Source organism: Chelonoidis abingdonii, chromosome 21, assembly GCF_003597395.2.
Source record: "Chelonoidis abingdonii isolate Lonesome George chromosome 21, CheloAbing_2.0, whole genome shotgun sequence".
NCBI classification, from domain to species: Eukaryota; Metazoa; Chordata; order Testudines; family Testudinidae; genus Chelonoidis; species Chelonoidis abingdonii.
The window spans coordinates 8,708,071-8,735,656 of record NC_133789.1 but is presented as its reverse complement, the minus strand read 5'-3'; the positions used below and the strand labels follow the sequence as shown (position 1 = coordinate 8,735,656).

Sequence of the window (27,586 nt, the reverse complement as noted above, 5' to 3'; positions counted from 1 at the left end):
TTTCAGCATTTAAAATCTAAACTAAATTACAAGATTAAAAGGGCATCTAATCAATCTTCAGCTAGACTGGCTGTCACCACCACAACCCAACAGGAGTTGCTCACAGGTTAGTTTGGGGAGCTTTATGCCTCTGAAAACAGGGGTTGGGTATCCTAAGGTTTTCCCCTTGACCATGGCAGTGCTATACACTGAGGGAGGGTGAAGCAGGGTGGATTTGTCATGCACAAAGGATTATTTCTGGCATTTACTAAATTAAGCAGAGCAGTTTAATAGGTGTAATTTCCTGGAGCTCTTTTGTTTCCCTAGGTATCATCCCAGGCTGTTTCTACATGTGGGTTAAAGAGCCCTTTTCCCCCTCCTCCCTAAACCTGTTAAGAGTCTCAAAGCAGTGTCTTGATTTTCACCTCTTCAAGACAGCCCCCTGATAATCCAGTAACAAGGGTCCCACTGTTGGTCATTAGCTAGAAGTTTTAGGTCTGCCTACTTCTGACGGCTACATCTGTACAAGGGCCATTCACATGGTGGGAAAAAACACAGCCCTTTTAGTTTCACACAGCTTCAAATAAACCACTTCCCTTCCTACACTGTACTGTGACCCTGGCAGATGTCACAAGTTAAACTAGGCCAGTCCTTGAGGTTAGAGCTGCACTGATTTCCTCTGGTAGCAAGTGCTTCCAGGGATTCAGGCCACAGGCTGGTGTTAGAAAAGGAGGTGGCTGTGCTACTGAAGCAGCCTCATTTCAGGCAACACTAAGCTGACATCTGGCCAAGTCTGTGGTTGGCCAGGTCCCACTGCACCTTTTGCAGAAACGGGGGCTCTGGATTGTGTCCTGGGCCCGTTCCAATTCATGTAATGACATTCTGCCTCTAAACTTCCTCCCAGGTGTAGGGTCAGGGGTACTGTATTTGTTTCCTGTCCTTCACGCTGCTGTGGTGTTAAATGACCACACTTCAGTGGTGGGCAAAGTTACCCTTTCCTAGCACATTATCCAGCAAAGGCGAGGGGTTTAGTATGTGTAAAGCACCCACCCACCAGAAGGTCCAAGCAAAAACGAGAATCTCTTGCTCTTTTATAGCATTTCTCAGTACATGTCACAGCGCTTTGCAAAGGAAGGTCAGTGGCACGGGCCTCATTTTGACACTGTTGCCAGGTATAACGGCAATATCCGCCCACCACATTTCATTACAAGTTGCTCCTTCAGATCAACACGATTCACAGATTAAAGCCAGAAGGGACTATTGTGATCATCTTGTGCGACGACCTGCATAACACAGGCCAAGTCAGGCTGGTCAAGGAGGAGAGGGACCCTTCAGCATCTGCCAGAGCTAAGGAATTAAAAGGAACACTTCAGAAATACTTACATTTTTATTTGTTTTGGCAACAAAACTAGAGTAACAAACTTTATTCGGGTTCAAGTACAGTTTATAAACACAAAAAGGACCTGTTGCCAGCACCACTGTTCTCGGTCACCACCGGTACAGGACCGGATTCTCAGTGCTTCATTGAGAAGGAAGATCTATGATGCTAAGAAAGGATGAACAAAAGGCCTTAAAATGCAGTCTGGAGAACCTGACCACCACAGGGAAGGGAGAGCTCCCACAGCAGCAGAGGGTCCGCCCAGGGCAGGGCACAGAGTTGCACAGAAAGCAACGCACAGAGAGAGCAAGCTCCAAACTTCCCATTCCCTCCCCCGCCCCCCCATGGTAGGTTCTCAGAAACAGAAGCTGGCCAGCATGTTTCATGCAGTGACATTAGCCTTGCTGCAGGATGGGACCAGCCAGATAAATGGCATTTGTTGTAAAATATAGTACGGTGCAGTTTCAAAGACATTTCAAAACTACATCTTACTTTTAAAAAATGCAGCTGGTGGCTGAGGTGGCTACATGAAGAGATAGGAGCGGCTGGTTAGTCCCAGAAGCCTGGGGTGCTCTGATCTGCACTTCAGGGCATTCAGCACCACATGGCAAGAGTTTAAAAAACCCCACAAAGATCTACCCCGTCTCCTTGAAGAGACGAATGCAGCCTTGCAGAGGAATCTCCAAGCCTCTGAGCACGGCTGGAATAGAAGGGGACATCTTTTTCCAGTGCTGTCTGATCTTCCATTTTCCTCTCAATAAAGCAGCAGGCTAAATCTGTTATTGCCAAAAGAGTGAGAAGAATGCCACAGTGACAACCTGGCGGTCTAGAAGAGAATGTCCAAGTCTAAGAGGAGTTGCATTGCTTCTCTCTCCCAAGTTTGTCTCAAAGGCACCCTTGGAAAGGAACAAAACAAAGGGGCGATCTAAAGACACACAGAACCCTCTGAACTAGGATCAGTAGAGAGCCAGTAACATGGGAAAAACGATGTGTATGAAGACCAACAAATTGGGACTGACTCAATTCTGGCGAGCAAAACTCCTAATACAGCCTATAGCTGGTGCTCAACAGCAAGAGCTGGGAGGCTCCTGGCACCAGGCAGGAAACATTCGGCATTTTCTACACACAGATCCCTTTTTCCAGCTAGTTTGTGTCCAAGGGTGATTCCAGGCTCTACTCCTCAAGTAAACGACCAGGTGAAGTTCCTTACCCATAGTCATGTAAACTCTTCTGCATGTAACATTCATCCTGGCTTCATTTGAGAGAGGTCAATAAATTACTATGTCCAGAAAGCGCCTTCAAGGGCTTGAGAACCATATTATTTGCCACGTTGCTCTAGAATTCCCAGTCATCCACCTCTAGCTGTTCCAGACTGGATACCAGTCCAAAAATGCCACTGGGATCCTGTGGCCGTGTACCTTCAAAGTTGGTAATTGGTGTGACAGGGCGCAGTAGTTCAGGAAGTGCTTCGGACGCCCGACGTTTGATCTGAGGGCGGAGGGAAAGTTAGTTTTGGTTTGAGCTATTCTCACAGGCAAAGGTTTTACGGCATTAGTACCATTCGCACCACGTCTATGACGTCACAATATGGACTGGGCTAACAGCAGCAGCACAACATACCACCGGCTAGAGACGTCAGTCCGTCTAACCCAATCTTCTGGTGCCCGAGTTAGGAGCGCTGCAGGGTTTGGCACTGTGCACTCTAAACTTGGTGATAAACCTCCTCAGTCTTTTTCTAGTGACACCTCTCTGCCAATTCAGAAACTGCTGATGGCACTCCGCCACTTGGAGAGGCCGGCAGAGTTTGGGGGAGGGGAAGATCTTTGGCACTGCTGCCAGAATACCCACTCCTCCACTGACACCAGGACTTAATGAAATCGAAAAAAACAAATTAGGAAGGGGGTGGAGGGGGAAGGAAAATTCAATGAGATTTCTTTTGAGTTTGGATTATAACCAGAAAAAAAAGTTAAGATGATTTTGTGCAACTAGTAGGCTGTCCCCAAAGATACCCATGCAAGCCAAGCTCTTTGAAACTTGGGTCTCCCTGGCTGTAGGCATTTAGCGAGAACCCCCAGTCTAAATGCTGCTTTCAGTGCTGAGCTATCCAGAGAGGAGTAGTTAACAGCAACATCCTCCCACCCCCATCCTCAGGACTCTGCTCCCCACAGCTGAGGGAAGGCCACAGGCCTCTACCAGAAGGTTAAATGAACCACTTTACCTGCTTCAAAAAGGAATGATTCAGCAGGGTGCTTGCACTTGGCCTGTACAAAAGAGAATTAAAAGGGAATGAATCACCATACCAGAGTTGAGTGTGATTAGCATAAATGACACCGACCTTCTAACAGCTTCTTCTCTGGGTCTTTACAAGCTCACCCTGTCATAGGTCAAGATGATTCTTATTTTACTGAGTGGGGAAACCGATGCACAGACAGGGGATGAGACTTAACCAAGGTCACATAGCAAATGAGCGGTGAAGGTTGGAACAGAATCCTGGTCTCCCGACTCAGGGCTGTATCTCAACCACAGGCCTCGCCCGTTTATACACCGTAGCAACTTTCATCCTCTAGGCATCCCCAGGGGGGTTGACAAAGGAAGAAGTTAAGCGCCTTTGCCATTAGAATCTGCTTCACAAGAGGCAAAGTTGTTGGCCTGAATGACCAGGTTATCCCCTAAAGATTTCTCAAATTGCCATGGGATCTGTAGCTCCTTTCGTAAGACAGCAGCATGATTGAAGATAGAGCAATCATTAACTGAGAAGCCATGTGATGCAGTTATCACAGGGACAATCACTGCCCTGTATACGCCTCTCCTCTGGACAGCGAAAGAAGCTGTACCCAAGGACACAGCAAAAACTTCTGATAGCCCAAATTATGAATAGTCTATTCTAGTTACAGAGAAGTTTATCACAGAACGAGATGACACAACACGGCCCTGGCTAACTAGAAAAGGAAATGCTGTTCTTGCTCTGTTTTCAGCTTTTATTCATTGAAGTCTCAAGCTGAGCTCTCCTGGTTAGATAATGAAACTGTTTCTGGGACAACGTGGTCAAGTGAGAATGAGAGTTGCCAATCCTGAGTTAGTTTCCCCAATATGCCACCAACTCAATGTGAAGCACTGGGCAAGACATTTAACCTCCCTGCCTCAGTTTCTCCATCTGTAAAATGAGGAAAAAACACCTCCCAAGAAGGTTGTGAGGCTTAATAACTGAACTTCTTTGGGTTCCCTGATGCAAGGTCCTATGAAAGCGTTACATATTCTTACCGCTTTCAGGCTATATTTTTATAGGTATTCTGGACAGTGTTTTTGCAGTACATATGGGGCACCTCTTCACACAGCCATGATTTTGATCCGAGATCACTGAATGAAACTCCAATACTGAGACCCAACTCAAAAGCCATGGTGAGGGATCAGGATTAAAACAATTTTTAAACCAAGCCCCGAATGGTGTTTAGAGCAGATCCGTAACCAAGCATTCCCATCATGGCCGTACCTCAAGTCGGAGTTACGCTGCAGGCACTGCTCCACAAAGTGATGGAAGTGGGGTGAGAAAGTCCGATGGTAAGGGTGCAGCGTTGCCTCCCCATTGGCTGCCCTCACATTGCTAACTGCCATTCCTTCACCGATCCCGGAGTTAGTACACGAGCGGGATGTTTTCATGGTCAGCTCCTCAGCTGGGATCGTGGTGGTGTCTAGCAGGCATGGAACAGTTCCGTTCAGCTTCTCCAACAGCATCTGAAATGGATGAAAAGACGTCACATGCACGATACAGATTAGACACATTTGAGAGAGCAGGTAGGACTCACTACAACTAATGTATCTGAAGTTTAAATACTCTGCCACAATCTTCAGTTGTGTCCTGCATGTGGTCCAGGGTCTGCATGTGTTGTATTTTAATTCAGCACTGCTCTTGCTGCAGGACTTAGACACTAGTGTCCTTAGTTGCTGTTTTAACGTATATTGTATTATGTGAACTTTATGGGCCAAATTCCTGTCTCACACAGAGCCCGTTTGTGCACATTCCAGAGCGCTCTCAACTTGTCAGCAATTCACAGCATCAAGCCTGCGGCGTGGTTCCATGAAGTCAGAGCAGTTATACACACGTTACAGTGCAGCATTTGGCCCCTTGCAATGGTCACACTTGATGGCAAGTCTGTAGGTCTCCTAATCCAAGAGGCAGGCAAAGTTCTTAATTCTTTGTTATAACCTGGAATGATGCCACATCCAGTTCATCAGGGCAAGGGCGGAGGTGGTTGTAGGGCACCTCTGCTTTTATATTAGATTCCCCTGGTTTGGGACAGTTGCTCTCCCGGAGCTCCTGTTGGATGCCAGTTCCCTCAGCAGCATTTAGTCTCCTTCATTCTTGCACCAAGGTTTCATGAAGTGGTTCAATGTGAAAGTTGATTTGGGTTAAAAAGCAGAAAGGGGAGAGTAGATCAGGAGGAAGCAGCACATCCAGGGCCCATTTACATAACAAACCTCCAATAACCCTACACTTTTCTAGGATTGCACAGAATAATGCTTTCTGTTTGGGAGTTATGTTATACTCTAGACTGGACAGCAGAGCTCAGGAAGCATGAATGCTCCAACTTGGCACAGGTGACATGCAGCAACCCATCTACCACTGCTCAGTAACCTGTGTGCAGAAGGTTGTTATAAAATGTTAATCAAGTTCTGTACCTGGACTTTTCAAGCAGTAGGATGATACTTTTCTAATCTGTCTTTCAAGGTGTGCCCCAGAACCCTACTAGTGTTAAAATGTTTCCCTGGGAGAAAACAGAGGGTGACACCCAGATGCTCTGGTCAATCTGCAAATGAGGACTGACTTATTTTGAACTGAATGGACCTGCTCCTGCTTCCACTGAAACCAATAAGAGATTTGATAGAGACCTCAATGGGAGCAGGATCTTGACTGGCATTGGAGGAGACTAACTGTAACTGTCTTCAATTCTCTGTCTACTGCACTGTTTGTAATATTAGATTCTCAGGTTTCATAGAAATCTACACAATATGTGGAGAAAGGTATCCCTTCGAGTTATGGATTTGATTAAGATTAAAGGAATGGTTCTAGGAAAGCCCCAAGGAAAAAAAGGAAGGTTTTATTACACATTAAGAAACTCCAAAAGATGTCAAGTCAATCAATAATAATCTTACAACAAAGGCCTTCAGAAGAAACTCCATATTTTGGAACATTTAAAAGAAGACTGAAGACAGAGCACTAGAAAATTTACTGTAGGGAACAATTCTGTGCTGACAAGGAGATAACCTGATAGACTTTTCCAATGCTAATTTCTGTGTATGCCTTTATGTACCTCTGAGATGCAGCCTCTGGTAGAGTGGAAATCAGCAGTAGTTTAACAGGTAAGAAAGGAAGGAGAGAGGCAAGGGGTATTAACAAAGAGAGCCATTAGAAATCTTTCATGACCTCAAGAGGTCAGAATCTGTCACAGCTCATTACAAACACAGCTGCTGCCAGTAACTTGGTTCTTTGCATTTAGGTATTATTGACAGATACAGAATTCAATTTCCTAACTGCACGGTGTGCATTATAAGGTTGGGATGGAAGGAGAGCCCGCACAGCTTGTAAACCCTACCTGAGTAGCAGGCATGTCCTTGAACGGGACGTGTCCATTTGCCAGTTCACAGGCTGTTATCCCCACACTGTAAATGTCGGATTTTGCATCATAACCCTGGAGATTCTAGAACCAAAAGAGTGAGATGGAGAGAATTAGCTATAAAGTCAGTGAAGTGTTATGCTTATCCTTGCGGGAATCTGATCAGGTACCTGAAGAGGAAGGGCAAAGAAACCAAACAATTACACCAAAGTACCGTGCCCACAACGGAGCATTTGTAGATGTTTCACGCTACCAAGGCAACAGGGTTTGAGGTTGTCTGTTTTTAAAAGAAAATGTAGCTCTCTCAGTGTTGGTGATCAGTTTCTTTGGAAGGAGACTGCCCAGTGGTTAGGGCGCAAGTCTGCGATTTGGGAGATCCAGGTTTAGTTCCCTGCTCTCCCAAGCTTGGGCAAGTTACTTAATCTTTCAGTGCTTTAGCTCCCCATCTGTAAAATGGGGATAACAGAACTGCCCTACCTCACAAGGAGTTTGCAAAGACAATTAGACTGTGAAGTGTTTCGGCACTTGGTAATGGGGGCCGCATAAATACGCAAGATACATTCGTTTAGATACGGAAAGAGACTGACCATTTCATGTAAACTGTAACTCAAAAACTAGAATTTGGGGAGTGCTCCATCCAGTTCCCCTCCATTTCACATAACTACACAGGCTCCCCTCTGGGCTTAGCCCCCATACAGGCGCAAAACTCCATAACCTGCGCTCTAGTCCCGGCCTTTCTGAAGGCTTATTTTGCCCCCATTGATCACCTGCTTCCCCCTTAGGCCGGGCTGATTACACTGCTGCTGTTTTTACAGGAAAAAAGAGACAAGAAACAACAAAACCCACCAGGAGGAAAAGTGATGCTAAAAGTCTCTATGGGTTTAACTTTTGGGAGCAACGCCAGCACAGCAGCTCTACACAGTGCGCAGCCAGAAACCCAGAGAGCCATGGGAACAGACTGACAACACAAGGGAATGTGTATAACAAGATCAGAGACAAGCATTATTACATTCATCAACATGCTACGGTGACAGCATGAGTGCTCTTAATCAGGGTTCAGTGACAGACCTGGCATTCAAGATTCCACCCAGTTTAAAGGAGTCTGTTTTAGCAGCTCTCCTGCCACCCCAGGTGCCTATCCGTGGGAGAGTAAACAGTCTGTCTTTCAGTTGCCATAGAGAAACCACTGAATACGATGTCCTGTGGCAGGGGTTCTCAACCTTTTTCTTTGAGGCCCCCCCTCCAACATGCTATAAAAACTCCACGGCCCACCTGTGCCACAACAACCGGCTTTCTGTATATAAAATCCAGAGCTGGCGTTAGGGGGTAGCAAGCAGGGCAACTGCCTGGGGCCCCAAGGCACAGGGGCCCCCAAGCTAAGTTTGGCTTCAGCCTCGGGTGGCAGGGCTCAGGATCCCAGACTTCAGCCCTGTGTGGTGGGGCCACGGCTTTCTTCCCTGGGCCACAGCGAATCTAACACTAGCCCTGCTTGGCAGACCCCCTGAAACCTGCTCATGCCCTCCCCAGGGGGCCCCAGAGCCCTGGTTGAGAACCACTGCCCTATGGAATGAAAAGATGCCTCTGTGGGCAATTCAGAAGGCTCACGTTCAGTGTCATGGGGACAGTACAGCTACCAGGATATGAACTGCCAAGTTGACATGAATGGGTGTCTGGAATGGGGGTCCAGAGCACTATGACCCACTCAGGACAACAGGCAAGTTTTGTCATTGCAATGCCAAAGGCCCAATTCTCCTGCTTGTAGAATCAGAGTAGCTCCCATTGAAACCCATGGTGGGGGAGAATCAGGTTCCAAGAAGGTCTGTGCTGCCTTTTCCCAAGAACCACGATCCAAGTTTTGTTACACGATCAGATGCTCTCCTCAGGCTAAAAAATTAGCCTGAAAGTTGTTCCTTGCTTCTTGGCAAGAAATCCCAGCAACAGTGAAGGATATGGGGGGTTTCTGTCCACTAGTGAGAAAGTCAACAAAGAGGAAGAACAGGAGAGTGAACCATGAAACGACAGTTCTATACAATACCTGCTGTAAGACTTCAGGACTGAGCCATGGTAGGACCTTGATGCTATACTTGGGGAAGTCGTGGACAACTCTGAGTCGCTGCCCGTGGTTGATCATGCTTAGGTTACTGCGCAGGCCTGAGAGATACACCTTCCCATCCACAGAAATCAGGATGTGGCTGGCTTTCACGCTCCTTAAAGCAAAGGGGATCAGAAGTAGGAAGTCAACACATGGTCACGGATCATCTACCTTAGAAGGAAGCTAAATTCCTTACCAGCATCCATGTGAGAAGGTCATTCTATAGGGACTTAAGGAAGGCATATTCTGAAGCCTAGGCACATTGAGCATCCAATGAAAATATGTGACAGAGTGAGTATCAATAGCCTAGAATAATCAGGTTTTGAAACTTACATCCAAGTATGTGTGGCAGCCATGTTAGTGTTTATCACGGAAAACATAAATCTGATTAAGGGTCTGGAGGAACTGATTTAAGAGGAGAGATTAAAAGATAAATATCTGCAGCTTGGCGAGGTGATATTTGCATAAGCATAAATAAAGCCTCATCTCTTAAAAAGATGCAACTTTGTACCATTAATCTAAAAAAAGCTAGGAGAGAGAACTAGAACTGAAAGTACCTGGAAAGTATGAAACTGTAATTTATTGGCCATTCCACAGGATGAAGGAATAGGCTATCACCTCCCTAACATGACACTGGGACAGTACAGTGAACAATGATGGAAGGATGGGAATAATGCAACCTGATCATTCCCTTAGAGGTTGTGCTTGGATATTGTGTGATGTCATTACAACCACCATAAAATACAGATGGACTTGCTTCACTGAAGCCTCAACACAGAGGCCTAAATTACATCAGAAAGACCCCTCTGCATGCTAAGGATAGAGAAGAATATTCACTCAAGGGAGGACAGATGGTTGCCTATCCACTGGAGGGGCAGCTTTAATTCTTATCTGGGGCTCCATGGAAGTTAGTATATCCCTTGAGTATGCCCTCTTCCCAGCTAGCCTTCCAACTTCCCTGGTAAAAAGGAAGATGCAGCTGTTTTCTGCTGTCACAACCTCCCTCCTCTCATCTTTCCACCTTGGGGACCCCGTGGAAGGATTTACTTCAGCAAAAGCTTAATCTAGCCCCAAGTTACCAGTACACTTTGCCTCAGGAACACATTGCAGTTTGCTCTTTTAAAGTACTACTTCTGCGGTAATGAGAAGTCCAGGGGAGTGCATGGACAATGAAGCTCTCTAGAGCAGCAGAAGGGAAAGCTCCCCTGCACTGGCAAGCTAGATGCAAACCATATTCTTATTCCAAATCCCTTGAGATACCTAGTCCCATCTGGATAAATATTGTTTGTAAGCATTTCCTACAGAAAGTGATAAAAGAGCAATTTCCTTTTTACCTATGTACATAGCCCATATGGTGAATGTAGTCAAGAGCCTTCAGAACGCCCTGGAGGATATAAGCAATAGCCAGTTCACTCATTCCATCCATGAAATGGGTACAGATCAAATCCTTCGCAGAACCTAAAGAGATGAAGAAAAGTTTTTTGACGGAGCAGGAAAAACAGAGGCCGCTCACCTACATAATGATGATTTCACAGAAGCTAAAGCAGCCTGGTCAGATACAAAAAACATTCTCCTCTCCACCTACCATAAGCCATGAAGGAGGTCACTACCCATAGCTCATTGTCAGCTATGAAGGTCGCTTTATATGGCACAATGTTGGGGTGGTTGAAGAGTTTGGACACATGAAGTTCACCCTAGAAGCAAAAGGATATTTTGAATCAATACAAAATAAATACAAAACTCCAGATATGATACAGAGAAAGGTTAAACTGGACAAAAGATAGCACTTTGAGGATTTTCTGCCAACACACTGACTTGAATCTTCTCTTCACCTGAGAAGTTCTTGTCTCTCCTTTTGCAGATAAAGAGAAAAGATATGACAGCTAAAATCATCTCTCACCGGAGTTAGATTTTCCTGACATGAAGTCTGTGCATAGGCAATAGTTGCTTAGCACTGAACTCAGGAACTCCCATGTTAGTGCAACATGTCTGGCAATCCCAACTTCCAGCATAAAGGAATAGACATTTTACACAAATTCAGAGAACACACATGCTAAACCCCCACCCCAAATATCTGTTCTGACAATCTTTGCGCAAGGGCTACTTGGTGTTTACATCATCATGTGTCAACATTAATACCTATTTAAATGAATTTACTGGAGAAGGATAAACAAATTATGGCATCAGGGTGCCTGTATTTGGAACTTGATATAAGATTTCCTTGCACTAATCGTCTTTTGAAACTGAGGAGCACATAGGAAGCGATTGCGGTTTGGTACAAAAAGATCATTGGGTTCTTCCTCTTCAAATGCAACGTATAATCCTGTAGAAGAGAATGGATTAGATACAAGTCTTGATTTTAACCAGAAGAACAATCCCCTTAGAACAGTGGTTCTCAGCCAGAGGTATGCAGAGGTCTTCCAGAGGGTACATCAACTCATCTAGATTTGCATCTAGTTTTACAACAGGCTACATGAAAAGCACTAGCAAAGTCAGTACAAACTAAAATTTTATACAGACACTGACTTGTTTCTACTGCTCAACATAGCATACTATATATATTCATTCCAACTGATTTATAATTATATGGTAAACATTAGAAGGTAAGCAATTGTTCAGTAACAGTGTGCTGTGACACTTTTGTATTGTTATGTCTGATTTTGTAAGCAAGTCGTTTCTAAGTGAGGTGAAACTTGGGGGTACGCAAGACAAATCAGACTCCTGAAAGAGGTAGAGTAGTCTGGAAAGGTTGAAAGCCACTGCCTTAGAATAATACTCTGTTTTCAGAGCAACTTCCACCTTGGATCTCAAAGTACTTTACAAACATGAATCATCTCACAACATGCTTGTGAGGTGGGCAAAGATCCCCATTTCACAGCTCAAAACACAGGCACAGAGAAGTGATTTGCTCATAACCAGACACCAGCTGAGCTGACTCCAGAGAACACAGAACACTAGAAACTCAGTCAAGTGTACCAATCCCTAGACACTCCACCATCAGCCAACTAACGTTTACAAAACTATAACTCTACTGCCAGCACCTTACAATGGTTTTTTTAATTTGACTATTTCTTCATTAGGATAACTGGTCTTTGTGGGCCAGTATTGCAACTACTGTATTAAAATTGTACAGCATCCTAGATACTTAGCATTAAATGACCTGCAGCTGAGATCCTAGGAGTCATGTTCTTTCAATATACATGAAAGATGCTGTGCCCCATTCTAAAGATTGTAGCATCACCTGCAAGAATGTCACCATCTCATTGGTGCAGGCTTCCAGGTTAATCCTTCTGACTGTGACATACTCTCCTGATGGTTTATACCTGGCCAGGTTCACGGTCATCAGCTCCTCAAAGCCATGGCCTGAAGAGAGAGAGAGTGAAATTAAACCCATAAGCACGAATACAATTGACTGTGTGTTGTGGGACAGCTTCCACCAACACCTCCTACTTAGCAATTACCCTCATCCCATCTTTCACATTAACTGTTGTCAATGGTCTTGTCTAATATAAACATTTGCCTGTTCTACATCACCTTCCAGTTTAAAGCACTCTGCATACAAAACCAATTACTTAAAAACCTGCTGGGAGGTACCTCAGTAATATTCCTATTTTACAGATTTAGAAACTGAGGCACAGAGAGATGAAGTGACCTGCCAAGAGCCATACAGGGAGCCAGGTATGAGACTCAAGAGTCCCAGCTGATACCCTCAACCTCAAAACCATGCCTCCTGTCATCTAGTATTTATCTTTTATTTTGATTGTAAGAGCTTCAGGACAAGAAACCAATCTTAATTTACATTTTTATACAATGATTTTACTGTTACTAAAACAAAACAAGAAAGGATATTTTGCATTTTACATTTCAGAAAACCACCACACAAGAAAAATTCAGTACCTTACAAAGGAAGAATTCACAAAGAATGAGAATTTGGTGTTTTTCTGGGAATATTACCTATTATGGTGAGCAACTCATAAGAGCTGCTGTCTGGTAAAAAGCTGCTCATGGTGTCCCTTTTAGGGGAAGATGCTATCGACTCGGAGCTTGCATCATTGGTCTGGAAAAGCAAGATAAAAATCAGAAACGGATATTAATTACATCTAGTAGAGGGATCATCTGTTCCACATTATATTTTTGCACATGCTCATAATATCAGGGCATATTTGAGTATAAAAGCTAGCTGTGTCTGCTGTAAATATCTTTAACACAAACTGAAACCCAGGAGATACCTCCTTCCAGAAAATCCAAACATCTGCTTTCTATGACATGTAAACAAACAAGGTAATTTACCACCTACTATAAACCAGAAGGTCTTTTTAAAGAAAGATTTTAAACAAAAACAATTACTGTTCCACATGACAACAGTACTCCACCCCTTTGCAATAGCCAGCTTTCTCCCACTCTTTACAAACTTCTGCATCATAATCTGTTTGCTTGTGCAGGGGTGATAGACTTCAGGCCTGTCTATGGTGGGTGTTTTTGCATTCTGGCAAGAAGCTTTTCCTGGCTGAGGTTGCTACTTTTTATCCATTCATGCTCTCTCTGTGGCAGAGACTGACAAAGTTGAACTTGTTTTGCTCCAGGAAGAAGGGATGAACCAACTAAGAAAAGCTCAAGATGCACAGATCTGACACACATGGAAAGAAGCTCCAAACGGAAGCAAGAGTTTAGCTGCAGCAAAGAGCTAGTACAAATTAACATAGGAGCAGCACTCCCATGTCTGCCAGCTTGCTTGAGAGAGGCTGCATCTTTTCACTACAACTAAGAGAGCTCCCTGCTGTACCTACATGCACAAGCTGAAAAGACAGATGTTCTCTGTTCATGCTGACTCATGCTTACAACTGATTAAAAACAAGCTGTGCAATTCAACACACAGGCATTACAGTCCAAGTTGCATTACAGGAGCCTGTCACAAAAACTGACAGATGATTTGATATGTGCAAAAAGAGGCCGCACTCTCCAGCAGCATTACAAGCACAGCTGCATTCTAATTCTCCTTGGCCGGGGGTTTCAGAGGAGCAAGAAAAGTCTATACATAATGTTCAGGCATGTTCTATTATTGCAGTGTATCTTGTCCTTCAGTTATGCTTATAGTTAGATGAGTGACACAAGGAGGTTCCAGATTTTTCTCTCTGCAGACAGACAGACCGACCAAATTTATTCATTTTATGTCAAGTTTGACTTAGCTGAATTTTTCCTAAACTGCCAGAAACACTAACTCCACCTGGGAGCTGGAAACCCAGGTGTGTCACAGATCACCAGCCATAAATATTTTACAATCAGACTTTCCTGACAATTTTGCTATCGATGCACACAGCAGGGGGGAACAAAACACACAACTCACTCTCCTGTAGCTGCAATGGAAGTGGAAACACACTTTTTTCTGTCACTGAAAGGCGGTATAATGCAATGACAAAGAGCCATTAAGTGACAAGAGACTATTCTAACCATGCCCACAGTATGGCTTGGTCTACACTACAAAGTGCTGCTGGCATAATTATGTCAGCTAGGACCCTAGTCAATACAGCCATGCTGGCAAAACCCCTGGTGTAGATGCAATTACATTGGCTCAAGCGTACTTTTGGTCAGCATAGCTAATGTTCTTTGGGGAAATGGTGCAGCTATGCTGGCAGAATTCCTTTGGCTGCTATATGCTGCATCTCCATTAGGGGGCTTTTGCAAGCGTCCTGTAGCTATTCTGACAAAAAGCTCCGTAACGTAGACAAGGCCCATTTCTCCAACTGGGGTCTGCGGACCCCATGGGGTCTGCAAGGGTACTCCAGGGGTCTGCGGGCCCAGCTGATCAATTCCTCCTCACCCTCCCAGCACCTCCTGCACACCAGGAACAGCTGTTCAGGGTGTGCACGAGGTGCTGGGATGGAGCATGCTTGGGGGACGGGGGCGGAACCACATCTGGGGCCACAAGCCCCACTAATCAACTCCTCCCCATCTTTCCCAGTGCCTCCTGCATGCCAGGGAACAGCTGTTCTGTGGAGTGCAGGTAGCAGCTGGGAGGGAGGGGGAGGAGCAGAGACTGGGCTTGTTAAGGGGAGAGGGCAGAAAGAGGCAGGGAAGGGGACGGGCGGAGCGGGGGCGAGAAGGAGTGGTGTGGGGGCAGGGCCTGGGATGAGCGGGGCGCCTGCAAAAAAATTTAAATAAAAATGGGGGTCCTTGAGTTGCTAAAGTTTGAGAACCACTGCTAAAATATATTCTGAACACTTTAGTTCTAACTTATTTAAAACAAAAAACTTACTCCATCTCTAATTATTGTTTTTAAAGCATTCTTGATGCAATATTAACTACCTGCTTCTTTAAGCAACAGCTGATGAGGACACTACTGAGAAGTAACGAGGTCCTAGAAGCTTTCTGAATCCACTGGTTCAGAATCCACTGGTTTGAAGGACTGAAGGAAAGTTTTTTCAATACCCCAACATTAACAGCTGACACTGAAAATGGATTTCTTTAAAGTGTTATGCACGAATTTGGCAAATGATTTTAATGTTATGAAACTGGATACATAAACTTCCCAATTCAATCAACATACCTTACGTCCAACCTGCTGCGCCCTCTGTTATTCCAGTCCTAGCCCCACTTCCCACAGCTCTATGAGGCCTCATTACTGAGTGCAGCATTCTCTAATATTACAGTCCTAGACTCTGATAATGCACTTCCATCCTGAGCTGCAGCTCCAGCACCTGGAGACTCCTGCTCACAATTCTCATGTTCCAATGGTGGGGCTCTCCTGAGTAGATAGCTAGAACTTGTGGCAAACTGACTGAAGCTTTGGCAATATGGATAAATGTCCACTAGTTATTAGGTTTAGACCAAACTTATCTTCACTTGTAGCTTAACCCAGTTTTAGACTCGGGTCTTAAGATGTCTTAAGAAAATCCGATTTGGCATAAAACTTGGCAGGGACAAACTAGCGACTAAGCGACAGCTTCTGAAACAATTATGCTGGCTAGCAAGGCAGAATCCCTAGAAAGTAGCAGGCAACACCACAGCTTTTGGCAAACTTCAACATTCTTTCTTGGGTGATTATGTTAGTTACATCAACATATGATCCCAATTCTTCTACCACAATTAAAGTACTGGGAGCCAAGGAAACCAGCAGTTTACTCTTAAGCAGGAAGAGACAGTTTAGCAAAGGGTAAAAGTTTGCCAGAACTCTCCAGAGGCATTGAAGAGAAATGAAAAAAAATGCATCTACTATGGACTCACTCATCTGTGTTTTGGCCACATGGCGATTTCAATACATTTATATGTAAATGCACTCTTATTAGAGAAATGCTAAGGGCTCCAATTCTAATTTTAGGAACATGGGTGAATAGGCTGTATCTTATAAACCCTGCTGCAACGCATTCACAAGATGTAGGCTGATTGTACAGGTTATATACCCTGTGTGAGATCAGATACTGGGCCACTAGGTCTATATGAGATTATACTTCCAGCTGCTGATAATCTAACTGTTAAGAGGGGAAGCCACATAACAGGCAATTTCACACCTGCCATTCTAACAGGGGGAAAAAATTGGGACTAAAACATTTCAAAAGTTAAAGTCGTGTTTAAACCAAACCAGAACCAAACAGATTTGACACTTCAAATTAGAGTAAAGAGATCAGTGGTGGAAGTTTTCTTGATATCAGGAATCAGACGAAGAAAGAAAAAGAGAAAAAAAGATGACAGTACGGCATCCAAGCTCTGCTCATAATTCCAGAATGGCTGGTTGTTTCTGCTAAAATGATCCACAGTGAAACAGTCAATATTAACAAAGGCATTATTGGATATCAGAGTCAAAACTCTACTTGAGGGGAAGGGAAGAGTATAAACCTGAGAGAGCTATTGTTTCAATCAACCTACATACTCAAGACAACACTGTATCAAAGGTCTGGAAGCTTAGTTTAAATTTAAAAAAAGCTTAAATGCTGAAGAAACTAGTGGGACCACCAGAAAAATGCTGGCACTACCTAATACTAGCTCGATCCATCACTTGCTTGGAACTCAAAACTGCACATCAATGAACAGGTCAAGAGTGATGGTCACTAATAGAAACTGAGGAATCTGAGTTGTTCAAATTATCTGCACAATTTAAAATGTAAGCTATCTAGAGTTATCAAAGTACAAGTTATTATTAGGGGCATTTAACTCTTAGATCATTTTAACCTTGAAAAATTCAAAGGGTATTCTTAAAATATCTTATCCTCAGTATCCAGGGAAATCAGTGCTGAATTAATGCATCAAAATGATGGAAGATTTGCCCTATGTCAGGAATTGTAGAATCACAAAAGTTGGAGATGGGAAAGATCCATCAGGTCAGTAAGTCCACTATCCTCGGCCACTGAAAGTTTGTTTCCTACCATAAATTAGCCTCAGTTCAGATAAAGCATCCAGTTTTCTATAAGCTCTCTCCTTTTCTCCTGTATGGAACTGGGAGTCAATACTCCTGGGTTCTAATCCAAGCTCTGTAATACAGATACACTATACCTCCCTTTTCCCATCTGTAAAATGGGGATAATGCCTACCCCAATGAGGGAAAGGACAAAGTTTAATTTTTGTAATAACCTCAGTGAAAGGCACTATATTTCAGCTCATGCAACTGAAGTACAAAGACATAAAAGCTAATCTTTGGTTCAGCCATGATTGGAATCTGGAATCCCAACAGTTCCAAATATTTTGCTCTGGCCACTATGTCACACAACACTATCATTTGGCTGTGAATCGAAGGCTGCTACCCATTATTATTTCTAGAGTTCCATTAAATATTCCTACCAATTCTGACTTTAATGCCCAGTTCACTACATCTCCACTCACCCCTGTCAATGGCAGGACTGAAAGGAAAGAAACAGAGGCAGATGGAGGCCTGTGAAGCAGAAAGGCACCACCAAGGAGATGAAAATTATTCTGCAGCAATGACAGCTGCTCTGAAAACTGTGCATTACATAGGTGGTTTGCTTTAATATAATGCACTCCAAATTTAGCAGAAGCCAACAAAACAGATGCGAAATAAATCTAATACATTATTTTTTAACTATGGTGCAGGCTGTTTCAACCAAAATAGAACACATCATCTGCTCCCCTTCAGAAATAATTCAGTACATTAGAGACCTTGATTCACCTCTCTGCAGATAAAAAATTAAGTTTGAAAACTATATGACTAATCACGGATGCAGAAGAGGTTCTACTCAAAAGTTAAACACTGTATGAGATTGAAAAACTAAAAAAAGTTAAACTGAAATGTTATTTATGAAATATTGCCAAAAAAGCTCCGAGAGTTTCACACAGGATAACTTTTCGTGTGCAGTTAAAAATCATGAAAGCTGTAAAATGAAGAAACGTGTGATTAGCTGCATGAAGTATGACATTCATTAAGTGCTAGCATTTCAGGCCTTTTGGTTAGTTTTAAATTGGACGTATGTTTAAGGAAATTAGTTTTTGAAAGATAATTGGACTGTCAATGCCATTAGGAAACCAGAGCTATGCAATGCCAGAAATGATTTGCACTTGCCAAATCAAACTCTGGTGGATTAGATTTTGGATTCAATGCCGGGTGGAAGACAGAAGGTTTTGTTTTGTTTTTTTACTTCACAAGTTTCTCTTGCTCACTTTTGACTCAAACTACGAGCATTTCCTTTCCCTGATTAACTATTGCGTTGTTTCAACCACCATCTAGGGGAATAAGATTTGTTTTAAATGAAAGAAAGTCAGCATCAATATTGCAAAGATGTCTAAAAGCCCAGGATAGCCTCCAATTTAGGCTATGTCTACTCTGTACACCAGTAGTGCTTTAATTAGGACTATAAATATGACACGGATTACACGGATTCAGACTGTCCTGTTCTGGACTACACTATGTATTTTAGATGGGCATTCCATAGCTCTAGGGAATTAGTCCTCAAGCAGAAAAGATTTCTCTAAGCAGATAGCAGCACCTGTTGAAGGCTCAAGACTGTTACTGTGGGCTCTGAAGAAAGTCAAACAGCTATGCCAATGGGTTTTCAGCAGGTGATGTCCCATTTGAAATTAAAAATTATCTAATTCTCAGTTTGATGCTGGGGTCTCTTTTGCAGCTGTGGCATAGGGAAGAGAAAGGAAATAAAATTATTCAAAAAAAAAAACCTGGGCACTGGTTTTGAATGCCCAGCCTGAGAACTTGGGCCCTGTTTTCAGAACCACTTTTGAAAATGTGAGCCTAAGGAATTAAATCTCAGATTTACAGCTAAAACGTCACATGCAACAGCTTCAAAACCACACACCAAAATCTCCTTTCCAGGGTGAAACTTGTTTTCACACATGTAAAGCTAAATATACAGATGAAGTATAAATAAAGTAAAAAGAAAATCAAACTTCCACAAGGAATAATCTCCATGCAATGGACCACAGCACCACAGCCTGCAAAAATCACTTACTTTTCTCCGAGAGTCACCCGGAGGCTGCTCTGGAGTAAAGAAATTAATTGTTCACCATGTTTTCTTCAACAAACAAATACCCATTCAAAACATAGTTTGACTATATTTATGAAAATAAATAAATTATATGCCCCCAAAGTATAGTTTAGGTACTGGACAGGTATAAGCATATATTCCCAGGCAAAATCTTTAACTTACAGTTAACGTCACAACAGTAAGTAACAGACATTGGAAAATATATCAAGAAACCTAATTCTAAAAGTAAGAAATTACACAGATTAAATTAGCCTTACCGTTCATACATTTACCAAGACAAACATAGGTTTGGGAGATTTGTTTTGTTTTTAGATTGTAAACTTAATCTATTTCTTTTTAAACAATGGGTTTAATACATCTGATGGATTTAAATATTTGGAATAAACTATTTTGGAAGTTTAATGAGGAATGCAACCCGTGTAGAAAGTGGCAGTTAAATTCTGCACAATTCCAAGTTTCCCGAGGTAACATAAATCCACATTTCGACAAGGACACTTATAACAAGGTTTCTGAGTAGCTAGGGGTTTAGATAAAATGGTCCATATTCAGCCCTGGTATAAGCAAGTACAATTCACATCGAAATCAAATGAAACAGTGCTCTTAATATTGGGTTGAAGTTTGGTTTAACAGCTTCACTTCAGAGCAAAGTTTCTAATCAGATTTGTACACTAAAACATGACAGATATTTTTAAATGTATTTTCTTCCTAGAAGCGCAGTTAAGTCAGAAGAGTCACTGCAAAAAGCACCACCCACACAGGAGCAAAGAGATACAGCTACAGCTAGGTTTGAAAATGGTTCTGGCAGACTCATGCTTAAAACATGTCTGAAAACTGCTGCAGCTAAACTGTTTTCAGCGACTGGTTGTAGATAGGGATTAATTTAAAAAAACAGTGCTAGCCAAAATCATGCATAGTTTCTAAACATGGTAATAGTTTGTAACCATGGTGAGAATGGACATAGTGTAAAAAAGGTTTGATAGAAACCACATCTGAAATGGGGTTCAACATGACTACAAAGCCCAATGCGGAAGGGAAAATCTGCAGAATTTACAAGTCAAATGGAAGATTTTGGTAACTACTAACTCCACCTGAGATCTAATCATCTAGCTAGCTTCCTTTACATCATCTGTCACAAAGATTCTGCCATCAGAATTTAGCTGACAATTTTGCTAATGATTAAAGTATTAGATTAAAATCCAGTTTACACTGTTGTCTCTACCCTGGAAAACTCAAGTGTTACTGTTTTAAAACTTTTTTGCCAGTGAAGTCAGTAGGCCCAAATCAAAGATACTCAAGGAGCAGATCTATTGTGTAAAGTGGCACCATATTTACATAGTTACTTTACTGACCAGTTACACTTAAAGGCTTCTCTTCTATCAGCTTCAATACTTTATTTTACCTAGACTCAGCAACAAACATTTGGAAAATTTTCAGTTTCTGTAATTATCCTTTTTAAGTTCAAAATCTGTACTGAACAGAGAAAAAACTGGTTATTCAGGAAAGACCAGACTGCACTAATTTATTGCATTACAACGTTCTGAAGTTTGTACTACTACTGACTTTAAAATGAACTGCTGTACAGAATCTAAGTTTCTCCTTCTGAGTTTACTTTTGTTGGCCAATTTGAAAAAAGTGCTATAAACCGATTTGTTCATTCATGTAGCACATTTACTTATACCAAACCGATGAGTACTTTCAAGTTTAAAGTAAAAGATTTCTACTGAAGCGTCTAAAGAACAGAGTGCTTACCTCCGAACAGTTCAAATTCTCTCAAGCCTTCTACAATGAACTTTTCGGACACCCACCGCTAGAGAAGAAAGTCCAAAGTCTATTAGTTATTTCCTCTAGACATACTCCACAGCTCATTCATTTTTATTTTGTGTCAACCAAAACAGAATCATATAGATCACTCTGACCATTCTAACATGTATCTCCTTTGCAATGAGGGGAAATGAGCTAAAATTCATTCAGCAGCTGTAAATATTAATATTTAAACAGTAACAGACATACTGATAAACTGTTATTCTTTCATGTTCCGGAAGAAACTAAGTCAAACAAACAACATTTAAAACTCAGAGCAGCCATAAAGGCTGCTAGTGACATGATCGCTATCCACTCAGTTCGACTTTTGATTCCTATCAAGATAGATTAGATATTAGAAATAAACTAAAATCCTGGGGGCAGGGACTATGTCATCGTAAGCTTGTATAGTACTGAATACACTGGTAACACTCAGTAAACATTAGTGATTCTACTACTCATTTATTGGAAAAATCATGGTCAGCTTGCTGAAGCAATCAACAAGTTTACTTACATTTATGTTAATCTACCTCTGTTTGAAGCAGGCTTGTATGAGAAAGTCCACATTTAATTCAAAAGAAGCAGGACTTCATTGTATCAGTATTTAGCACAATGTGAACGATATTAAAATTTCAAGAGGGTCATTTTTACACCATTCACAGTGATCATGTCAGAGAGTCTCTTCTGTCACACACACACACTTTGTTGCTATTTTTTGAGTCGTGTTGAGACTTACGAAAACACATTCTAACTTTAAAATATGATTGGAAACCTGGTGTCCCTTAAATACATTTCCTTACCTGCGTTACTGCTGCTTTATATTAAAAAGCCTTTTTAAAGTGGCTCCTTTGCACATTTCATTCTTCACTACTTAGTTTACTTCCTGTTTAAGTGTTATACACAACAGTTTTGTTACGGATTTCCAGCATTTAAAAGGAACCATTTAAAAAAAAAAAAAAAAAGACTTCATTTTAAGTTTAAAAGACACTAATATATACAAACTATAAATGAAACTTAACTAAATTGACAGCGTCTTTTAAAGACATTTCCTCCATCTCTTTTTCAAAAGGTACCATCAACTCAGTTAAGTTTTGGCATTTGGTTTTTCTGCAATTTCTGTACATTATAAAATAATAAGTGATAAAATCATTTTGTACAGTACATAAACAGAAAAAAGATGCATCTAAAGAGAATGAACTCTGAGAAAAATGCACATTATAAGCATTTGGCAACACATTCAGCTCACAGATGCATACCTTTTAAAAGTAACTCTCTTCCATAAATCAAAATAGTTGTCCCAATCCTGCAACAACAACTGTGTGGCCAGACCCTTGTGGAGCTCCAAGGAAGTCAATGGGACAGGCTCCACCCCACACAAGCTGTTGCAGAATCAGGGCTTATCTCCCTGTATATGGAAAGATTTACAAAACCAGTGCTTTTTTGGAATAACGCTAGAAGCTGTTCAACACTCACCCTAATTCGTTCTGGGTTACTTACAAGAAAAGACATGGATTCCAGATATGTAATGCTACTCCAAGTTCGTGAAATTAAAAATATCCTGAAAATGAGAGCAAGACAATTGTTTTAAGAAGGCAAAGTAAATGAGTTCTCTCCACTCTAAGGGTTTCCAGCAAATGAGTTACTGCTCTGTTTATCTTGTTTCATTCTATAAAGCACGTCTCCAGTTGCACACATCAATACCTAGGTAGCTCTATTGACTGTTGAAAGATTAGAGCACAAAGGTTTTGTATGAATTAACTTTAACAAGCTCTGCCACAGTGACGACAAGTTTTGCAAGGTCAACTTTCCCAAACAGGTTCAGAAATATCTGAACAAGCCATTTAAAAAAAAAAAAAAAAAAAAAAAACTTTAGAAAAGATATTTCACAGAGGTGGATATGCAGTACAATATTTGGTAGACTACAAGTTCCACAGGACAAGGACTCTTATCCTACATCTGTACTACAGCTGTGCAAAAAAACAGGATTACAGTTCTCTGGCAATTCAGAAAAACAGGGAAAATCATTTTTGGTCAAACAAAACATTTAGTTTTAATTTAAAAAAAATAAAATTAGAGGAAGTTTCTAAAAGAAAAGTCATTTTAAATAAAAAAACAACACATTTCATTTAAAAAACAAAAATTGAGGGATTTTTTTAAAGGCTTCCCACCCACCACCATCAAAACAAGTGAATCCACATGAATTTGCAAAATGTTTCTATGTAACCTGCATTTTTCGCCAGTTTTGTTTAAAGATTTCATTCAGCTCTAGCTGTACAGAACCTCGCATAACGGGGCCGCAGTGCTGTCTAGTTGTCTGTGTCCTACCATAATACAAATGTTTAATAATTACCCAGAGAGAATAGCAACAGAAAGGTACACAGCATGTTACACAGCTGTTAAGCAAGTGGCTGGGAATAGGAATATCTGAGTCCTAATTCTTCTGACTGTGTTTCCGAAGGTAATGCACCAAATCAGTAGCAGAATTAGGACTCACTCACTTGCCCTGGCCCTCAGTTTTCCCATTAGTAAAATGGGGATAAAAACACTTACCCACCTTTGTAAGGCACCTCAGATGAAAGATGCTGTATAAGTATACATTATCATTATCTTGCAGGGGATAGACAAAGGAAGCTTTATAAAACAGAACTGCTACAGCATTTCAGTTGGATCAGTGTGAGACATCCAGAATACAGTATATATCATCCCCGCTGGCAGTTACAAGAAAAAACTCTGGCCACTCTCCAGTGGACAAAACCACACAAAAAACTTACTTGATCATAACATCGACTGCTCCAAGAAGAAAAAAAAAATCAAGTGAAATCCTTAAACATGACATCCATCACAATCTCTTCACCACCGAGAGGATAGCTATATGTTCTCAGAAATCCAACCAGCAGACAAAGGGGGCGGCCATCATAGTGCTCAATCACAATGACTGCGCCAACCAACAGCTCTCAGACATCATCTACTATAAAGAACTCAAAAAAGATCCCACACCACAATTCACACAGGAATTTAAGGATATAATCAAATCCTACCCCCAAACAACTCCAAGAGAAACTCTACAATCTCATCCCCCACAAACTAACCCCAGGGACCTTCTTCATGCGCCCCAAGATACACAAACAAGGGAACCTATGCAGACCTATCATATCTGGCTACGGCATTCTTACTGAAGGAATACCAGTCCTCAAAGACCATCCTCAAACCACTCACCACACAAACAGCCAGTTTCCTCCAGGACACAACCGATTTCCTTCAGAAACTCTACAACATTAAACACCATACTTGCCACCATAGATGTCACTTCCCTATAAACCAACATCCCTCACCATGATGGCGACACTTGCCTGCCTTAAATTTCTAATAAGACAATGGACAATGCTCAGAAATCCACCCCAAACACATAGCCAAACTCATCCATTTCATCCTCACCCATAACACCTTCTCATTAACACTTTGGCAAAACCATGGAATAGCTGTGGATACTAGGATGGCTCCCCTGTATACCAACCTCTCCCTGGGCCACATTGAGAAAGAAATTCTGGAAAAATGCACTGCAAAATTAATGAAATATCCCATATACATTGATATTTCATCCCCTGGACAGATGGCCTAAACTCCCTCATAGATTTCTACCACCACTTCAACAACCAACCATCAAACTCTCTAGAACACTTCCACGCCAGCATCAACTTTCTGAACACCATGATCACCTTCAATAATGGAAACCTACACGAAAACTGTATACAAGACACCCACAGATCACCACACTCACCTCCACGGATTCAGTTATCAGCCAGGCGCCCAGATACCACAGAATATGCACCAAAGAGAAAATCCAGAATACATATCTTAACATACTGGTACTCAACCAATGGTTCAGGGCCCCCTGTAGGGCCATGAGCAGGTTTCAGAGGGTCCACTACGCAGGGCCTGCATTAGACTTGCTGGGGCCCAGGGCAGAAAGCCGAAACCTACTGGATGGGGCTGAAGCCTGGGGCTTCAAGCCCTGCCACCCGGGGCTGAAGCCAAAGCGTGAGCAACTTAGCTTTGTGGAGCCTCCTGTGGCATGGGGCTCTTGGAAACTGCCCAGTTTGCTACCTTCTAACGCTGGCCCTGGCTTTTATATGCAGAAAAACAGTTGTGGCACAGGTGGGCCATGGAGTTTTTTTGGCATGTTGGGGGGGGCCTCAGAGAGAAAAAGGTTGAGAACCTCTGCCTTAACACACTTAAAACAGCCTTCACTAAACAAGGACACTCTACCAAAGAAGCAGATGACATCATGGAATGGGTTGTCCAAATACCAGGGAGAACCTGCTTCAAGCTCAGGGGGAAAAAAACCTTCTCTGATCAAATGCCCCTAGCTGTCATCTACCAGCCAAGGCTAGAACCGATACAGGGCACCATCAAATAACTACAATGCATACTTGATGGGGACCACATCCTGCAAGAAATCTTTCCCAAACCCCATTTTCTGGCCTTCAAACAACCTTGCCAAGCTCACCCATCAGAAGCAAGCTCCTCGCAGAGCAGAACACACCAATTCAAAACAACACCAGACCCTGCCAGAACAACAGATGCAAAACCTACAGACATATCTTCACTGCTTTGATGATCAACCCCGCCTTGCCAAAACACACCTTTCAAGATCCATGAGTCCTACACAGGCCTATCACATGTGGTATACCTCATCCAGTGCATCAAATGCCCCAACAACGTGGGTGAAAAGAGACTTTGCTCTCGAATGAACTTGCACAGAAAAATGATGAAAGACAACATCCTATCACCTATGGGCAAACACTTTTCACATCTGAAGAAGTGAGGTTTTTTTACCCATGAAAGCTTATGCCCAAATAAATCTGTTAGTCTTTAAGGTGCCACCAGACTCCTTGTTGTTTTCGTGGATAGACAAACACAGCTATCCTGATACTTTTCACAAAGTGATCATGCAATATCAGCTCTCTCAGTCCTTATTCTTTAAGGAAACCTCTGCTACACCATCACAAGATGAGCCTGGGAACTTAAATTCATAACTCTTCTAAACACTTACAAACCCTGGGCAGACCAGAAACATTGGTTTCCTGGTCCATTACAACAATCTGTAATAGGCTGTGCTGCCTACTAACCCTCTTTGTCCTATAACTGCAAAGATGTTAATTACCCACTTCACTGGGAATCCCTTATGCTTAACAACTTGCCCCTCTTTGTATTTAGCTTAGACATTGTGGCTACCTTTTCCAGAGATGAGAAGAACTCTGTGAAGCGCAAAGCTTGTCCCTTCCATCACAGAAGTTGGTCCATAAGAGGTATTTCCTTACCCGCCTTGTCTCTCTACGGAATAGAAGAGAAGGAGAAGCTTTCCCTCAGTGAAAAAACACAAGATGGGGTGAGAGCCCAGTGAGCGCCATGGCTCACCCTGTCAACCCTGGTTCCTGGCGCGGCGGTGGGATGCCACTGAACGGGATGACCCGCGCCCGCTGGTGGAGCCAGGAATGGGAGGCGCAGGTACGGGGGGGGGCACCAGGCCCGGTGGGAGAAAAGAAAGGGCCTGGGGAAAAGGGAGCACACAACGGGGGGGCGGGCTCAGCACGCTGGGCGGGGAAAGGACCGGGGGGGGCTGCACGGGGGGAATGGGCAGGGGATAAGGGGGGGACAAGGACCGGGCACACAAGGGGGGGAGGGGGCTTCCGAGCCGCTGGGGCGGGGAAAGGAACGGGGGGGGGTTATGAGCGGGCAATGGGCGGGATAAGGGGGGGAAGGACCGGGTCACACAGGGGGGGCTCCGCACGCTGGGGGCGGGGACGGGAACCGGGGGGGGGGCATGAGGGGGAAATTGGGGGGGGGGCGGGGTAAGGGGCGGGAAAGGAACCGGGCACACAGGGGGGGGAAGGGGGCTCGAGCACGGCTGCGGGGCGGGGAAGAGGACCGTGGGGGGGGTATAAGAGGGGGGAATGAGCGGCGGGAATGGAGGGGGGGAAAGGACCGGGGCACACAAGGGGGGGCTCCGAGCAGCTGGGAGGCGGCGGAAAAGACCGGGGGGGGGGTATGGAGGGGAATGGGGCGGGGATAAGGGGTGGAAAGGACCGGGCACAGCACACGCAAGAGGTGTCGGAGATGAAAGCGCAGGCGGGCCTGGGGGGGGGGCTGTGAGGAGCGCCGAGACCCCCTGCCTCACTCACTCTCTCCTCAGGCGCCGCTGCCACTTCCCCGAATCCCCGGTTACCTGGAGAAGGGAGGGACGCTGCGTGAGTTACGGGATGACGTCACCGCGCTGCTGCGT

The 27,586-nt window shown here is 43.2% G+C and overlaps 1 protein-coding gene across 6 annotated transcripts; it reads right to left on the bottom strand.

The window, feature by feature from the left end:
* Positions 1-1,347: 1,347 nt before the first annotated feature.
* STRADA (STE20 related adaptor alpha) lies at positions 1,348-27,586 on the bottom strand. 6 transcript variants are annotated; one of them, XM_075059714.1, is made up of 13 exons: positions 27,530-27,581; positions 22,801-22,861; positions 21,253-21,310; positions 19,468-19,496; positions 13,016-13,118; positions 12,303-12,424; positions 10,647-10,755; positions 10,396-10,519; positions 9,005-9,176; positions 6,949-7,053; positions 4,848-5,089; positions 3,576-3,618; positions 1,348-2,845 (listed from the first exon to the last, which is right to left on the bottom strand). In XM_075059714.1, the coding sequence occupies exons 2-13, from the start codon at positions 22,810-22,812 to the stop codon at positions 2,693-2,695; spliced, it is 1,272 nt and encodes a 423-aa protein (XP_074915815.1). In that variant the 5' UTR covers positions 22,813-22,861; positions 27,530-27,581; the 3' UTR covers positions 1,348-2,692. The 6 variants fall into 6 exon arrangements, with proteins under 6 accessions (XP_074915815.1, XP_032661378.1, XP_032661380.1 ...); XM_032805487.2 differs by lacking the exon at positions 27,530-27,581 and adding an exon at positions 23,858-24,353 and having other exon boundaries at positions 22,777-22,861; XM_032805489.2 differs by lacking the exon at positions 27,530-27,581 and adding an exon at positions 23,858-24,353.

Excerpts from the sequence above, each read along its gene's own strand:
- STRADA (XM_032805487.2), bottom strand. The coding sequence starts at position 22,812 with ATGTCTTTTCTTGTAAGTAACCCAGAACGAATTAGG. Across the intron at positions 3,619-4,847 it reads CAGCGTAACTCCGACTTGAG|GCCAAGTGCAAGCACCCTGC; the intron begins GTACGGCCATGA and ends TCTTTTGTACAG. Across the intron at positions 2,846-3,575 it reads ATCATTCCTTTTTGAAGCAG|ATCAAACGTCGGGCGTCCGA; the intron begins GTAAAGTGGTTC and ends CTCCGCCCTCAG.